This window comes from Topomyia yanbarensis, chromosome 3 (assembly GCF_030247195.1).
Source record: "Topomyia yanbarensis strain Yona2022 chromosome 3, ASM3024719v1, whole genome shotgun sequence".
NCBI lineage: Eukaryota > Metazoa > Arthropoda > Insecta > Diptera > Culicidae > Topomyia > Topomyia yanbarensis.
The window spans coordinates 357,508,768-357,526,874 of record NC_080672.1 but is presented as its reverse complement, the minus strand read 5'-3'; the positions used below and the strand labels follow the sequence as shown (position 1 = coordinate 357,526,874).

General features: G+C 38.7%; 3 protein-coding genes across 4 annotated transcripts; 1 reads left to right on the top strand and 2 right to left on the bottom strand.

Moving 5' to 3' along the window:
• Positions 1–2,957: 2,957 nt before the first annotated feature.
• On the bottom strand, positions 2,958–4,866 carry LOC131691170 (nuclear migration protein nudC). The gene is made up of 4 exons (XM_058977373.1): positions 4,621–4,866; positions 4,212–4,531; positions 3,291–3,836; positions 2,958–3,231 (listed from the first exon to the last, which is right to left on the bottom strand). Exons 1-4 carry the CDS (start codon positions 4,693–4,695, stop codon positions 3,180–3,182), a joined length of 993 nt encoding a protein of 330 aa, XP_058833356.1. The 5' UTR covers positions 4,696–4,866; the 3' UTR covers positions 2,958–3,179.
• Positions 4,867–9,040: 4,174 nt separating this feature from the next.
• On the bottom strand, positions 9,041–10,435 carry LOC131692445 (dynein axonemal assembly factor 10). Its single transcript, XM_058979498.1, has 2 exons — positions 9,403–10,435; positions 9,041–9,343 (listed from the first exon to the last, which is right to left on the bottom strand). The coding sequence occupies exons 1-2, from the start codon at positions 10,302–10,304 to the stop codon at positions 9,136–9,138; spliced, it is 1,110 nt and encodes a 369-aa protein (XP_058835481.1). The 5' UTR covers positions 10,305–10,435; the 3' UTR covers positions 9,041–9,135.
• Positions 10,436–12,422: 1,987 nt separating this feature from the next.
• LOC131691159 (tetratricopeptide repeat protein 27) lies at positions 12,423–15,434 on the top strand. Of its 2 annotated transcripts, none has more exons than XM_058977359.1 (3): positions 12,423–12,547; positions 13,032–13,884; positions 13,939–15,434. In XM_058977359.1, the coding sequence occupies exons 1-3, from the start codon at positions 12,499–12,501 to the stop codon at positions 15,386–15,388; spliced, it is 2,352 nt and encodes a 783-aa protein (XP_058833342.1). In that variant the 5' UTR covers positions 12,423–12,498; the 3' UTR covers positions 15,389–15,434. The 2 variants fall into 2 exon arrangements, with proteins under 2 accessions (XP_058833342.1, XP_058833341.1); XM_058977358.1 differs by having other exon boundaries at positions 13,017–13,884.
• The last annotated feature ends 2,673 nt before the right edge of the window (positions 15,435–18,107 follow it).

Here is an 18,107-nt window from a genome sequence, read left to right as displayed (position 1 = left end):
ATGTAATTTGTTGAGCACCGTAGCCGCCGCAACAGCATTTCCCGTTGGTCCTAAGTTAAGCTAAACCTTCATGAGTTGGTGTAAATTCATGAAACTCTCCAGATCACGCGAGGAAAGAATATATCCGGCTAATAGGAAAGTGTCAGCTTTGTATCATGCACAGCCGATCCTTCTCTTCGATAGTCTTCACTGAATCTCCTACGTAGTTCAAAATATAAAGGAGTTTGACATTGGTGCTGATTGGGTCTCGGTTTCGAGTTGGAACTTTATTTATGGAACGATTTTTTATAACCACAATAATACCCCGATTACATTTCGAAGAAATGTATGAGTGAAATAGTTGCAAATGGCTGTAATTTCAGAATAATTGCAAATAAAACTAAATTTCTTACTCGTTTCATTCATATTTTGGCAGTGGTAAGCTTTTTCCAAGAAGATAATGAAGATTTTGTTGTAAGCTACGACTCACTTACGGGTGAAAAAAAGCAAACTGTATCACTTTGCCAGTTCATGAGCTGAATCATAGGTGTCGCATGACTAATTTTGGCTTTGCCGCAAATCGCCAATTGGACCTTGTATAAGAATTCCTTTGTCGTTTTGCATGAAATGACTCTTTATTGGTAAATTCATCTGGACCAAAATCATTTTTTTATTAATTTGGCTGATAACCCAATCTTTCCCTAACTGGTCTCTTATTTTGATCGTTTAGATTGTATACATTAGCCAATCTATTAGAAACTTTCCATACTGAACTGTGCTCCGACGTCGCTGCAACCTGACGTAACGACAATGTATTCTCAGTCAAACTTTGAACGTTATTTGTTGCCTCTTCCCATGTTCTAAGATTTTTTTCCGCTTTATTAAACTATTTTTCACTTTTACCGCAACAAAAATTCACTTGGTCACCCTATCACCAGTTCTGTCATGTCGCACATTCTTCGACATAAAATTCTTCGTGAAATGGCTAAAATTTAGCGCAATGGCCGCTATCACTTACCGTACAGGATTTTATCCTCGTCGCCAGTTTTGACCATGGGTAGACTGAAACTGTTCAAAGCTGGAACCCAATGAGTTATCAGCAGCTGAAACAGTCAGCGAAGGTCGGATCAAGTAGCAGCAGGAAAACCCGGAACAGCTGCAGCAGAAAGTCATCGGAAAATAACCAGGTAAGTCACAGGGGGTTATTCCGAACAGTCACTTTAGGTAAGGTGACACTCTTTCTCACTCGCGCGATCATCAAAGTCACCTATGGTGAGTCGAGTCACTCACATGACTCTCTTGCTGTTTTCGGTTTTTGAATCGAGTCGCCCTAGGTTCGCTCTAATGTTTACAGTTTCCATACGAAAGTGACAGCTTCGTGCGAACCTAGAGCAACTCTGATTTAAAAACGAAATAAGCATCTGTCACGGTATTCTGGTGTGTCACCGCATTCTTTCGTTTCAGGTGACAGCAAAGTGAGGAAAAAAGGGATGACGATGGTAAAAATAAACATTAAATACGGAATCGTTGTCCGTTTAAATTTTGATTAACTGGTATTCGTCGCATTTGTTACTTTTCAAGTAATTGCATAATATATTACAACTATTCGTAGTAGTGTTGTTAATTTAAAAAATAATAAGGAAAAGCTGACTAATAAGTTTGTATTTGTAAAAACCACTGGCAGCATTATCAAAAGGCGGCATAATTTTTTTTTAAAGTAAAGTTAAACAAGCTTATTGTATATTACGACGGTTTGATTTTTCAAACGAATGCGGTTCGATCGAATCCGACTCGTGTCGTTATATTGAGAACCCTAATAAAAAAGAATTATACACGAACATTAACCCATATAGTGCAACGATTCCACATATTGCTTGAATGATACCCTGAACAGGTCGTTAGGCTCTTATATCATACGATGTTTATTAAGGCTCAAGTTACCTCAAGGCTTGGTAGTGTGCGTAAGAAAAATTGTGCTCAGCTTTGCCACCAGATTAACCTTTTCAAAACTCTAAAAGAAGAATATCAGTTGATTTATTAGATCATCACGATTCAATTCTTGCAAAATACCTGCCGGAAAGGCCATCGGCTTAGCTGAATGGTGCTTTTGAAAATGTGGCTGTGGTTTTTTCATTGCGCTGTTGTGTTGCGTGCCCTAGCACGGTGTGGTAGTGTGACAAAAAATCACAGCCACTTTTTCAAAAGCACCATTTAGCGAAACCGATAGTTTTTCCAGCAGCTATTTTGTATGATTTGAATCGTTGTGATCTGATAAATCGGCTGATATTCTTCTTTTAGTGTTTTGAAAAGGTTTAAATGTATAATCCGGTGGCAAAGCTGAACACAATTTTTCCTACCCATACTACCCAGCGTTCAAAACTAACACATGCTCCAAAAAGGTAACTTGAACCTTAAGGAACGCAAATCACATTCGTTCGAAAAGTGCAGAAAAGTAATGCAGAATAAGCTTAATAATAATGTTTTGACTAAGTTCTACACTACCATGAAGTTCGTTTTTGGATGACAGGTTTCGTACACTGAAAAAAATCCAAACGTTAATTCTATTTGCTTCAAACCGCTTAAAATTCATATGAAGAAGAAATGCTAGTGTTATCACGCGCACACATACCTTCTATGTATCAACTGAATAAACTATGTATGCACACACATAAGTTATATGTGCATATTGTTATAGAATGGAGTTTTATGTGCCTAATAGTTATGAAATGTGAATGTAAGATTAATATTTCTTGTAAATATACACATTAGGTTTATGTGCTAGCAAATAGTATCTATATGCCTCCGTTAATTGCAAAAATCTATGTGTAAAATCAATAGGCATAACGTTTACTTTTTTCTGAGTGTATTTTAACAGTGCTATCTACCTAAGACGAATATTAAATTCCACCAGTCAGCTTCAACAGTGACGTGCACTATTCCAGGGATCTTTTCTCTAGTATGTTGCTTTAAAATAAATATTGGTCTTGCTACTATTATTTATTTATCATAATTTCAATTGAATGTCAGCAGCAGAGGCGAACGAATTTTACACCAATGTTAAACCTCTGAATTGATAATAATTCAATTCAATGAACATATCAGCAGAAAGTATGAGAATCTTATCACTATTACGATTATTATGCGTTAGAACTAGAACACGACTTATTTATGCATAGGTATCCTTACATCATCACACAAGTCTAGGTGAATTTGCATTTAGAGAAATCCATTTCCGGATGTTGCGTCATGAACCTAAAACACGAACATGTCATACATTTGTTCTACCACGAAATCTGTTTTCAGTTACTTACTTCTGCAACAAATCCTGTTTCTTCTGCTCGTCACTAGTCGGCAGTCCCCTTTCCTTCTGTCGCTGGTCAAACATCATCTTTTCCACCATTCCACGAGTGGAATCATCTAAATCCGACAGCTTGGACGATTCTGGGTTAATCTTTCTGGTGTTAATAGGAGGATCCGTTTTGACAAGCTTATCCCACCATCCCATCTCTTTAACCTTGTCCAGTGTAACAACAACGGTATTCTTGTCCAAATGCCATAGTGATTCTTCCACTTTAACCTCCCCATACATTTCTCCATCAATCACCGGAGGGTGTCCTTTGAGACCTACTTTCAACGTTTTACGCTGAATACTAACCTGAACGTCCTTTGCCTTCAGTGTGAACTTTACATTAAATGGCACACGTAATTCAATTTCGTGCAATGTTTGCGTCCATTTGTAATTTTCCAAATCGCAGCCATTACCTCGATTCGGTTTAAGCTTACCCTTATCCTCGGGCTCTTCGTCGTCGTCGTCGGCCCCCTCGGATTCAGCTGGTTTTTCATTTTTTTCTTCAGCTCTGAAATATGGTACAGCATTAACAAATTTGTTAGTATTAAATAATTCTAATCTATTTGTTGTACATGTCCTAAATAATTAGCAATAGTCTTCGGCACATTAATTAATAGAGCGGAATCCATAGATCAAAAGTCTATCAACAGACATGTTTTGTGAAAGAAAATAAAATTGATTTCACTATCTGTGCCAAAAACAATATTCTGGTCCCTATCGCCAAATTATTGAATTTTGATTTCGCAACTTTTTATATACTTCAGTTAAAAATTTGCAGGTGCTAGAATTCGCAAAAATTGTCGATCTTGTTACGATCAATACAATCGATGTTGATCAGTCTCCAGGGAAACGTTGTTAGAGATAAACAAAAACTGCTACTTACTTCTCGACATTGCCCTCTTTTTCGTCTTTGATTTCCTTCATCATATCCTCCGCTTCTGCGTCGGTCAACTCCGTTATAGCCGCCGACTGCTGCGCCGCTTGTTCCTGTTCCATTTCTTCCTTCTCTTCCCTTTTCCGGCGAGCCTCGGCCCGTCTCCTTTCCGCTACCTCACGTTCCTCGCGCTTCTTCCTGGCAACTTCCTGTGCCAGCTCGGCTTCCTGGCGAAAGATTTTCAGCACAAGCTTTTCCCACTCACCATCTTCGCCACCAACGAAAAAATCCGTTTTACGATTTAAAAATCCTGCAATCGTTGCCAGCAACTGTGGTAGCGCGAAGCATGAGATGTAGATTTTTAGATGTTGAGGTTAGACTACGAGCGATCCGATCGATAGTCCCCATAATCACTTACCTCTGGGACACCACCAGTATGTTGTTCTGCCAACGAGAACAGCACCGGGTCAAACTTTCCTTCCTCGACAGACATTTTAGCAGTCGTTTGTATTGTTCTGCACTCAAGTTTCGAAGGATTTTCGATTTAACTCACTCGTTTTTAACTTGCTTTCTGCTCAATTCAGACTTCCAGTTTATTTTACACTACAACGTTTTACACAAAGCTAAATGCAATTTGCTTCGGTTCGATACTTCTAGAAAAACAAACACGTGCTGTCAAAAATATCGAACGAAATTATATTCTCGACAAACATATGATTACGGCCTAAAAGCCAACTGTCACAATCCTCTTTGAATGGAAATTCCGGACAAACCGTTACACGCCAATCACAGATGTTGGTAGTAAACGAAAGAGAAAAGTTTTCTCTTTCATAAACTGTTGTGAACTGTGTTCGACTAGTAACGGTTTGTCTGGAATTTCCATTCAAAGTGGATTTTGACAGTTGGCTTTTAGGCCGTAATCATATGTTTGTCGAGATTTCTCGAATACTTTTTCAAATGGTAGTACATTTGGTAGAAACCGAGCAAAGTGGGTTTGATTTTTCTTGCGGAAAATTTTAAATCCTTTTTCAAAAATACTGGTAAAATTCAACCCAATTTTACATTTAACATTCTTCTTACACAGTTTTATCAACGTAAAATTTCTACATGTTCAATGCGTGTGTCATGTTATAACTCAAAAAAGCTTGACACTAGGGGTAGATCAGTCTAAGAATGTATAATAAATTTGCATCAACTTGAAATGAATTTCATTTCCATTTTCGCATCAACTTTGCACTCCCTCGTAGAAAAGTCTGTTCAACAATCATCGTACGCTGATCCCCTTCGTTCGACGTTGGGTTGAATGTAGAGCTTGTTTTTCGAAGTGCTTTGGCGTCTTACACGCAACGCCAAATACATTCTAATTTAATGGAAAAAAAATTTGCATTCAATGCATTTAATTTCTCTGATTTTTAAAAATGCATCTTAAGTGATATAGACTTAAGCCGTGTGGTGTCCGGCGGGCTGAAATCTTTTTGCACTATTTCAACCAAGAATAGAACCTCTGGGACCTGCTCCCATGTCGTAAGAGGCGACTAACAACATGCTAGGAGTTCCTAGGCCGAGGTTTTGTTCCGTACCGAAGACTTTATCTGGGCGGACCTTAAGGTTTTCCATATTACCCTCTTTCCAGTCTGTATTTAGTGAATCACTGACATATACCTTTTCTGATTCGCCTTTCTTGATTGTGTACCAACGTTTTAAGTTTCTTCTGGCGGTTGTATATTAGCCGTAAATGACGAAATCTAATTCTACACTAAGTAACAGAATATATTAATATACCGGCACTTCCACGCCAAGGTTTAACTTCCAAAGCTTTGGCTTAAAAACCGTTTTTAAAAAATGGAAACTTTCATGCAGGAAATTTATTGAATTGGCCTAAGATGGAGCTGTCGAATTTCACAAAAAGCTTTTTATGTTGCAAGTGATCTGTAGTTGTGTTAAATTACACTCAAAAAAAAGTAAACGTTATGCCTATTGTTTTTACACATAGATTTTGGCAATTAACGGAGGCATATAGACACTATTTGCTGGCACATAAACCTAATGTGTGTATTTACAAGAAATATTAATCTTACATTCACATTTCATAACTATTAGGCACATAAAACCCCATTCTATAACAATATGCACATATAACTTATGTGTGTGCATACATAGGTTATACAGTTGACACATAGAAGGTATGTGTGCGCATTATAACAATAGCATTTCTTCTTCATATGAATATTAAGCGGTTTGAAGCAAATAGAATTAACGTTTGGATTTTTTTCAGTGTAGGTATTTTTCTATTATATTTGGAACCGTCTACCGACAAATCTACATTTACGAATACCTCCAAAAGTGACTTCTTGAGGTCTCATGAAGGCCTGACACTAGCTTTATGATACTTTTGCTTTTCTAAACAGTAATAAAAATCTCAACATTCAAGAACTTCACTTTGTCAGAAAATGTAGGGCCATCGGAAGCTAAAACTTCGTAAAATCGCACTCCTGGTCCTTTTTTCAGTGCAGTACTCTACGTCACTCGCTCAAATTTGCACCGCTCTTATGGTAGTCGGTATTTGCTAGTATTACTGTTCTCCCATCCATTCTGGTAGTCAAACGGTGGGATAGCAAAATTCTTACAAGTTTCCTATCTCATGCCTCCACGCGATTCCAAGTCTTTTGATGACATTTGGTCCTTAGACCGCAGAATGAGAGGGTGCGAACAGAATGAGAGGGTGTGAACAGATCTAGTCGAGAAAACATTGCCGTAAAAATGAATAGTTGATCGGAAATTAGCCCCAATACGACTAATCTGACTAGTATCTATGAACACGGCTCAATACGTATTGAAAATTCGCCGCGTCTGTTTTTATGAACCTAATTTAAAGCTCCGTTATTGCTAACAAGCCCGTGCATCAGATTAACAATCCTTTATATTTCCCTTCAGTGTTCGGTATTATCGCTCGTATACTTGTATTCCACAAACAATCCGATATGGAAAATAAGAAATACTTTCCTTGATTTATAACATCTCGCGCTATTTTTGCCAGTATAATATGCTGTCACTTGGTAGTTTTCAAGCCAATAAATATATCGTAGAGAAGAAGTAGCGAGTTCTGTCCAAATACTGTTGCAATAAATAGTGATCCGGCCCATTACGCAGATAAGATTAGCTTTTCCAGGCAATACTCCCACGATCGGCTGTGTGGAGTTCAAATTGTTTTTGTTTAGGGAACATAGTATACTCTCGGTAGCCGGCTGCCCAGAGTTTAAAAATAACCAAAAACTAAACAAGATCATCTCTTTTTCGAGTGATCGTGCACTCGAAGACTAACTAAACAACTACCTAATAAAATATGCTTTACAGGTCGCATCGTTTGCTTGGAGCGAATCCTAGACCTGATACCCCTCCAAACCACCAACTCCGCGACACCTATGGAAGAGTCTGATGAATCGTCGTCCTTCCGTTAAGTAGGTGGAGCATCAACACTTCCTGTCTACCTTATCCTTTATCCTTCCCCGTGAACGATGGAGATGGGGGCGGCCGGCAATGATGGCTATCATGCTGTTGAGGTTTTAATATGGGTCGGATTGGTATGAATTCCTACTTACCACTTCCTAAGCAACTCTTATTAGATAATCAGCAGTCAAACATGATGAAGTCAGTGTGCAATCCGCCAAAATCATCGTCACAACGCAACGCAACGCAATGCATCTTAAGTGATATAGACTTATCCAGCTGGGTTGGTATTGTGCGGCTTTGACGTTTAAATTGGGAGGAAAACAAAACTTTTACACGGCGAATTGGGAGGCAAACAAACCGCTTCTTGGCCTGAGGGGAGGGCGGTAGTATAAAAATGCGAGATTTCAGTGTGCGTATTTTAAACGTCAGATCTCCCAATTTTCCTATTACTTAACCGACTCAATTTTACAATTTTTTATGCATAAACGGTCAAATTTATTGTTGCATCATGTAACATAACATTATACTTCACTTATTTTTTTGTAAAATTGCTGTGTACTGTTCGGCGAAAATTATGGTTTTGCTAATGTACATTTGTATTCACGTTGAATTCTATTGATGTATGTAATGAAAAGATTTAAGACCTAATTAGCCATTCTATGAGACGCTTCTGATCAATAATTTATTTTCGTTTATTTCTTTTAAAGTTTCGTCGTATGAGGTCCAACAATATGTTTCGATCGAATAAAACTCTCGATTGATTTTGATGTGAATCACATTCGTACGCAGGGATGCCAACGGTACCGATAAACTACATTTTTTTCGATATATTTACATTTGCACAATCCGTACAGCCCGCTACAGCAACGTATCACTACAGCTCTTGCCAGAAAAGTAACCAAACCGAGTACATTTTCCCGTACAGCAGTAGAATACATTTTTGTTTTGTTGCTGTACTCCGACTGCACGGTGAGAGTGTGGCGTAGTAAAGTTTGTTCTCTCGCTTTGTACATTTTTCTCTGCATAGTCAAAGGGAGACGCCCGCACACGAAAGCGTTGATGCCGGCCGTGGCGTAAATGAGCCGCATTCATTGTCGGCATTTTTGAATAAAAATATTAAAAAGATTGAAAATATTAAAAAAATGTAAAATAAGGAAAGAGAAGCTGTACCGCTCGCGTCTGGTGGCTGTACTGGGGACAGTAGTTTTTTGTCATGTTACTGCTTTGCACACAGGCAGCCGTACCGCGCTGGGCGTCCTGCAGTAGCGAATGACAGCAGCATCGAGAGAGAAATGAGAATGTAGGCAGAAAAATTACAGCCGCAGAAAAGGTAGGCATTTTGCATCCTTGTTCGTACGAATCGAAATGTATCAAATGAAAATAACAACCGCAATAATACAAATATTTATTTTTATACAAAAATCGTTTAATAATCTAAAAACTAACACAAAATAGTCCTCAACGCTGCACAGAAAGTGTGACTTCAATGTAGATGCAAATTGGTTGTAACTAGAACACGCACTGTTTGATCGAACGCTCCGCAAACAGCCAGCCCTTGACGATCTGGGCTCCAGTCGAATGCATGCACAGGCTGCGTGGACAGCGTTGTAGCATTCAGCATTTCCAGAGTACCGACGACACCCTGCTCGTCACCACTGGCCAAGGTTTTGATTCGTTTCTCGGGATAATGACTGCAAATAAAATGAGATTTAAGTATTGCATGTTCAGCAACAAGGACAAATATACTCACTAAAGCCACAGCCGAATATTGCCAGATCCCCCACACGATGCAAATATATCGCGGTTTTGAGGTAAATGTTTCACCGACCAAACTGTCGATTTACTTCCACTTATAACTCCATTTGTTCCCAGAGCTTGCGCAGCATTCTTTTCCGTCAGTTGAGCAAACCCTTTCTCGGCATGCTGAGTCCTCATATCGAACACGTGCAACCCACCCTCGAGTGTACTAACGACTAGCTTATTCATCTTTATATCCTTACGGTCAAACTCAATACCGCAAACCCCATTCTTTACATTCGTCGCCCATCGTTCCTTCATCACACGAAGATCAATCAATTTAACGTCGCCATTATCATAGCCAGAAACAACAGAGCGCTCGGTTTGACTGTGTGAATCACCGAATCCAACCGCCCAGCAGTCACGATTTTCGGCCGGGCCATCTCCTGCCCCACTTATGTGAGCTACCGGAGAATTCTTTTGTCGGGGGTCCCATACTTTTACTGAACCATCTCTTCCTCCGGTTACAATCTCAGGTGCCCCACAGTTAATCGTGGTACCCCCAATTGCATCAATCGCGTTTATAATTCCAGAATGGGCTTCCACCTGATAAACTGCATCACCTAACCTTTCCACATCATAGATAGCCAGTTTACCAACAAAATCGCCCACGGCGAGCTGCGTCTCTCGCAAACGAGATGCTCCGAATGAGCAGCATTTGAAAGACTTTGGCTTTTCAACTTCCTTCAGCTTATCCAACTCACCGCGATTCAGTTGATACACCTGCAAAATACCGGTGCCCTTCGGTTTCGATCCAATCACTACGAACTTGGCTGAACATGGAATCCATTTCACGTCGAAGACTGAATAATCCAAGGACTTTTCGATATGTGCTATCATCTGAACCGAATCCATAGCTGCTGCTGGTGCACAAAGAGTTTCAGTTGTAACATAACACACTGCGAAGGTACTATCTGGAACGAAACTAGAGAAAATCCGTTGCTAGACCAGAATGGATCAGCAAAGCGTAGAACCGTTGCTAGGCAATGTAAACAAACCCATGTGGCAGTTTTGGTGCGGTTGTCGGTTCGCGAAAAGATCGATATATTTGACAGTTCAAATGACATTGAAATGGATTGAAGTCCCAGAGAGAATAAAAGAGAGACGAATATTGCTCGTGGCCAAAAACTAGAAAAACTCATAGTCAGAGAACTGCGGAGAAAAAACAGCATTTTTGGCAACGTATGCCCCGGCATTGTATGGCAACATGTCCAATGTTATAAGGATAGGCAATGTTCGATTGGATTCGTTTTTTGACAGCTAAACGCGAATCCAATCGACCCAAAATGGAGTCTCCGCAGTTCTCTTTCGAGAGTTTTTCTACCAAAAACTACACGCAAAAATAAAACAACCAACAGAATAAGTTCTTTTAACTTAAATTTAGGTACTTTTGAGCTGTGCGTCGCTTTCGCACTTATTAGTGTTGTAAAAAACAAAACGAGCGATTCGACTTAGCCGAGATCTTCCGTGCAGTAAGGTACTTTTGAGTTGTTTGGGGTATACTCAAAATTAGGTAAATTCAACTTAAATTTAAATAAGTTAAACTCAAGGTTGAGTTATCATTTTTGCCGTAGTTGAATGGAAACTACCTTCAACAGGGTTTACCTAATTCAATTTTCCACAATTTGAAACACAAATTGAATTATTTGACGTTTGGACACCAACACAGTTGCAATGTGTATAGACAACATACAAATAACGCGATGTTTTCGATTCGCCATCTAATTTAACATTAGTTGGTAAAAATTCCACCCGATTTAACCTCAATCTAGTCCTAACACTACTGCACATGGATTAATCAATAGAACACTATCCCTCTCCTGTAAAAACCCAGAAACCTTATGTCAATCGAAAAAAGGTTGGTCGGGATTAGGTTGATGATTTTTAGAGTGATTGGCGTAAAAATTTATACATAGTAGGCATTTGTTCTGGAGCGTGTTTGTGTGCTATTGGTTAGAGATTATCTGCCCGCCAGATGGCGATTCGGAACAAATTGTGTTTTCCTCCTATTTCGTTGAAAGTCGCAGCAACGCGCGATGGGTATTAGCTAGTCCTTTATATATGAGAAAGGCAAAAATTTCTGTGTGGTCGCGCTCTTAAACCCATAAATCCGGAATCGGAAATCGAATCAACTAAAATATTCAATTCAAATATTCAATAGCAGCTTATGGGAGCGTTTTACCGTTCATTTGAAACTAAGTTTGAGCGATTTGGTTCAGCCAACTCTGAGAAAAGTGAGTTTAGAAAATACATACACATATACATACGTACACACATACACACACATACAGACATTTGCTGATCTCGACGAACTGAGTCGAATGAGATATGAAAAACGGCCCTCCGGGCCAGGATTGAGTTGGCGATTTTTAGAGTGATTGTATATCCTTTCTATATGAGAAAGGCAAAAGAGGGTGGTTATGTAGTTTCTCTAATAAGCATCTTATCATTCAAGAGCCTAACGTCCTGTTCAGGGTATCATCCAAACAATATGTGGAATCGTTGGACTATATGGGTTAAAGTTCGTGTATAATATTTTTTTTTATTAGGGTAATATTAAAAAATCGATTTTTTTTTCTATACATTTTTTTCTAGAAAGCTGTAAAATTTGATGTGTATTTAATGTATCAGTTTTATACTGTAAAATTTATTGTTACATGAAATTTTATTGTAAACCTACTGCGAGAACTCTTCGTCGAACAATGTTAAAACAGTAATAACTATAATTGTAAAATTCTATTCGGGATACTCTTAGTTTGAAAATAAAACTTTTATTTTGATTACTATTCTTCATTAGCTTAAAAGGAAAACTTTTATTTTGATTATTATTCTTGATTTATTTAAAAGTTTATTTCACCAAAAAATATGGCACACCTGCTTAACGTTTTTGGCGGATTTTCACTATTCGCCTCTCTTCCTATTCTCTCTGACAAATCCCAACAACAAATTCAAATTGTCAAAACAATACAAACAATAAACACATGCTTGTAAAATTGTGCCGCAAGGTTTTGAGTATTTTGAACCAACTTTGTTAGTCTGAAACCGAGAAATGGACGAAAGAAAGCTGACGCAATTGTTCAATTTTATTTATTATGAAGGTAGGTTGGTTTGAATATATATATAGATTTTGTGCTATAAAGACATTCAATTAGGAATGGCCTGGAAGATGTCATGTTTTGATTATTAAGTGCCATAGTACTCAAGGAAGAAAGTTCCGAAAAGCGTTGAATAGGGTCATATGAGCAAGTTTAGAGTTTCTCGACGACCTAAACGTTTGTCTTCTACCGCAGGAGTCGGGACGTATTGGCATTTTTTTCAAATGCGAATCGCCTGAGTGACAAAAATAGTTTAGCACCTTAGGCAGGCTGTTCATCTAGTCATAATTAGTTTGAAGTGTCCCTACTAATTACATCGAATCGATTGGATGCAAAAATTGATCCCACAAGATTCGACGTACACGTGCTATTTTAGGGATATCTATTCGGATCGTATCTGTATAATATACTCGGTCTACACTTCTTTTTTACTATAAGAACGACCTTTGAACGCTATTTTTATAAATACTAGTCTTTTCACTTCCAGATACACCGGAGCTATCGAAGTTGCAAAGTTTCATCAAGGACTGCAACTGGACCGAATGTTTCCGACAGTCAATTTTTCAATCTATAGCATCAGGCAATGCGTCGTCAGCAGACCGCCAGACACTTCTTTCAGCAGCAATCGCTGCCCTATTCGCATTTATCCAAAACAATTTCCTTGGACCACAAATATCCTATGCAGGTGTAATAGACTTTCTCGAGGGATCCAACGCTGCGACTCGGACCAATTTAGACGGCGAAGAGCTGAATGTTAACACCTACTCGCCTGAACTGCTGTACATTTGCAAGATTGCATTCAAAACATTGATTGATGATGCTGAAAATCAAGCCAGTATCTACGACCGACTTTGGTACCTGCGATATTTAGTAGTTTATCAACGATGTTTGGAAGATTTGACGCACAGCGTCTACTCTAGATTTGACCAAAATGTGGAACAAATAGCTAAGGTTTTCGACGACCTGGACGATAAAGATTTGAAGCTACAAGCGCACATTGAGATTGTTCAGGGATACGTACTGTTCAAAAGAATCACGAAATCCGAACGATGGATGGCCGCGTTGCAGGATTTGGCCGGCTTAGATTTAGCCATTAAAGGTGTTCTAGGTGTGCGGACGAAGTACCAACAGAACGAATTGCCGCAGCTAGCTTTGAGGGTGAAAGGTTTAGAATCACTACCTCTACCATCATCCCTGGAAACGCATGGTCACATTACACTGCCGACGATTTTGAAACTTGACGATGATGTGCGATTAGAGAAGGTGAAGTTTACGTCTGAAGAGGAGAATTTCGATTTCCAGTTGCCTAGTTTGGTGCAGGAAATGGTGCTAACGAAACTGTATATTAAATATTACGATTATTGGTAAATAACACTAATGGCCTTTTTCTGTAGGTTTTTCCTGAAATATTCTCAACCCAAAGACAAACTGGCGGACGAGGTACTTGAGCCGTACATTACATCCTTGCTGTACCAAGAACATGGTCCTTGGGCTGCCCGGATATCTAGTTTATTCCTCAACGTGTGCCAGGAAGCGAACCACAAACGAACCGTCGATCGTTCGTTAAAACAATGCGAAGAACTGGTTCACTTAATAGATTCCGATTCGATTCCCATGCCCCATCGATTGTCGTATGCTTTCTGTTCTGCCATCATTCCCCGCTGGCAGATCAAAGCAAAACTAGGCGATCTAATGGTCAGCCTAGGAATGATCAAAGGTGCTTTGGATCTATACCTACAGTTGCAACTTTGGGAAGAAGTTATCGCTTGTTACAACCATCTGGAGATGAGACACAAAGCAGCAGAAATTATCCAACAAGAAATTAGTAAGAATCCTACGGTTACGCTCTACTGTCTGCTCGGGGATGCCACCGACGAAGTTCAGTACTATCAGAAAGCGTGGGAAATGTCGAACGAAACCAGTGCAAGAGCACAACGTCACTGGGGTAATTTTTATTTCGCCAAAAAACAATACCAGGAGGCGATCCCTCATTTGCAAAAATCCATCGAAATCAACTGCCTACAGGAGAACACTCTACTACGACTAGGATATGCTGCTCTGCAGCTTGAACACTGGGAGGAAGCTGCGAAGGCATATCGTCTATACACATCACTCGAGTCGTATGGATTTGAATCATGGAACAATTTAGCTAAAGCGTACATTAAACTAGGAGATAAAAAACGTGCTCACAAAATCCTCCAAGAAGCACTCAAATGCAATTTTAATAATTGGAAGGTATGGGAAAACTATTTGGTCGTAAGTATCGACACAAAAAACTATGAAGACGCTATAAATGCCTACGAACGGTTGGTAGAACTGAAGGATAAATTTTATGATCCAGAAGTATTGGAAATTCTGACTAAAGTTATTTCGGAAGGAGCTCCTGATGCAAATGGAAACCCATCGAGTCGCCTGTCAAAGAAGATTCTCCAACTACTTGGACATGCTTGTGCTAAGAACGTCAACAATGGCTATTTGTTTGAGCTGTCTGCTCAGCTTGAAACGGAGGATTCCCTGAGGAGGGCACAGAAACTTCAGAATGCCTACCGGGGTTACACTTTATCCAACAGCCAATGGTCGAAAGCTCCAGATAGTTGCGGAAAAATAGTCAAGTTGTGTATTCAATTGTGCGAAAGTTCTTTACACGCCTTCCTAGAAGGTAAATCAGATGCTGGAAAGCTTGCATCTCTAAAATCACAGCTATCGTCTGCTAGACTTACTGGACAGGGCTGTTGGAGGGCGGCAAGTAACGAAAATTGGGAACAAAATGCGGTATTTGTTGGTGAACTGAAAGAAATTGTACAGAAGTTGACCGTTGAACTAACAAATGTTATGAATCAGTGAAATGTTTCTTGTAGGTCAGCAAAATATACAATTTTAACTTTAAAAACTTGTTTTATTTGAAACCGATTAATATTTTGTTTAAAAACTTTGTTAAGATCAACACTTCGAACTTTTCCCATAAAACAAGCTCGTATGGATAGATCGTCACTACTCTAAAATGCCTGTTCGACGGGTCTTGTTGGAGCAGTTTGCTGCTGCGTGTTGAGGTACTCTTCTTTGGCGGTGAGACATTTGCAACGTTATGTGCCGCTAGGTTCCTCGATCTGTCTAGTCTCGCGTTATAGTTCACGTCCATGTAGTAATCTTAAGGTGACAGTTTTTCTTAATGTTCGAAGAAAATGCTTAATTTATCCTGGTTTTTCTACCTTGATTCAATTTTTTTCGCTTGATCTTTGCTTGATTTTTTCTGGTCGCAACGTAAATAAATCAAACTGGTTTCTGACGTGGACCAAGCTTGGAGTGCTATCGATTTGATGAAACGATAATTATCTGGGCTCTTGGTTTAAATCGTCTTTCAATTCTGGACACGGCAGATTTCCTTCATAACTTTTGAAAAGTCACATCGACGTTTTGGTGACTACCTATTCTCATCTTTCGATTGTCTTATGCCAGTCGCATATTCCCATTTGGCTGGAATTCCACCAACATGTTTCCAGACCATAAAAAGGTAAATAAGCGAGGCGTCAATAACTATCGTGGACTAAATTCATTGAGTACCGCCTTGATGATTTTTTCCAATGCAGCTGGCGTTAAAGATACGTAATCGAACTTTTTTCACTTTTTTATGTAAATAAATAAATCAATATATACAAAAGTCAATGTTTGTATGTTTGTGATTTATGAACTCCCAAACGGCTTAACCGATTGCCGTAAAAATTAATACTTACTTTATACTATACAGGCATTTGTTGTTGAAGCGTGTTTGTGTGTTATTAGTTGGGGATTGTCTGCCCGCCAGATGGCACTTCGGAGCAAATTATGTATTCCTCTAGGTATTCCTCATATTTTGTTGAAATTTGCAGCAACGCGCGGTGTGTATCAGCTATTTATTTTATAAAATTGAATTATCACGACCACACCTTCCATTGAACTACCTTGATTCCTATTCTTTTGCAGAAATAACTGCCAAAAAGACGGATAGTGCCAAACGAGGACGTGTTAACATATTTTTAGAAAATCAATTAAAAATAATTCTGGTTTTAAAGATTAAACAAATATATTGTTATTGAGCTCTACGGCCCCGGTATATCAGATTAACTAGTAAGATACTACAATCAAATTATACACCTACTTTATCTTTAAACGCGTTTTCCCGAAAGTAGTGTTTTTTAAGCAATAAGGTAAAACTTTTCATAGAAGTACTGGTCCGATTTCAGTAATCTTTTTCGCCAATTGATCAGAAGGTAAACCGCTATGTTTTCCCGAGAGGCCTCCCAATAGACTAAAAAATAACGTGAATATTGGAAATTTTCACAAATCGGTACATAAATCTTACAAATTATAAAAATCCCTCGGAAAAACGTGACTATGATTATAAAAAATAGGTTTTCTGATTACTGATTACCCAATTTGCCACCACTTTACTTAACCTTCCGGAAGTCACGCTAGGTTGCTCTGAAAATCTAGCGAAATCGTCTTAGAGCAGCTGCGGCTGCTCGTTCAATGAGCCATTTGCGCAACTTCCGGAGGGTTAAGCGGGACCATTGCAGTTTCAATATCAATGTCATCAAGAAAGTTTCAAGGTAGCGAGATTTTTCTTTTCGTCTTCAAAAGTAAAATTGAAAAGTAAAAACATGCATCTTCAAAATAAAAAAAGATTGAAAATCCATTGAGTAGATGCTTTACAATTTATTCCCCAAAAAGTGCTCAATTTTAGGCCTCGCGAGTAGAAGGCCCCTTTAACTTTTAAACCAGGTTCACCAGTACGTTTAAGCCTTAAGCGTTAAGTGAGCGTGAAGAAATCGGTCCTAACAGTTCTGCATTCTTGATGGACACGGTCGAATGTTCTTTTTTGACTCTTGTTCTTACGGATCGCTGTTGTAAGTCCATCTTGCCATTTACTCTTTTGTTAATGATACTTTTTTTTCTTTGTTAATTCGATTAATATGTAGTCACATTTTTTTTACTTTTTAACGACATTAAATTAGCAAGAGATTACTGAGTAGGGAAAAATATGAAAATTTAAAGCAATAGTACCTATGATGGAACGATTTATCCAGAAAACTGCTAATACCGGCACAATTAAATCACAGCTGAAATACTATAGAGTATAGACATGTACGACACGATACATCTAAGTAGTTCATCCTGCTACCAAGTAAGCTTTTGTGTTCATTCTCTCAATGAACTGCGAGAAACTGAGAGAACTGTACCTATTTAGAAATTCGTTGTTCTCGCTCTTATTGCCAATAAAAATAAAATGTTCGTTAGAATACGTCGTCATTTCATGAAACGGATTCTTTCTCATTTTATTTAAAAAAAAATCACTGACGCGCATCTATGACGTCAATGAAGACGTCAGAAATATTGATTTTATTCGAATGTGGTAGCAGCGCGATAATGTTCTGGTTTCATTGAACAGCCGTTCACATGTTCGAAGCCCGACCAGAAAGTAATCTTAGTTTCAATAGAATCACTAGGTATGCTGGCCTGAAATAATACACCTAACAGTGAGATTGAACCATTCTTATATCGTTTATCACATTTTTTTTGTATTTGC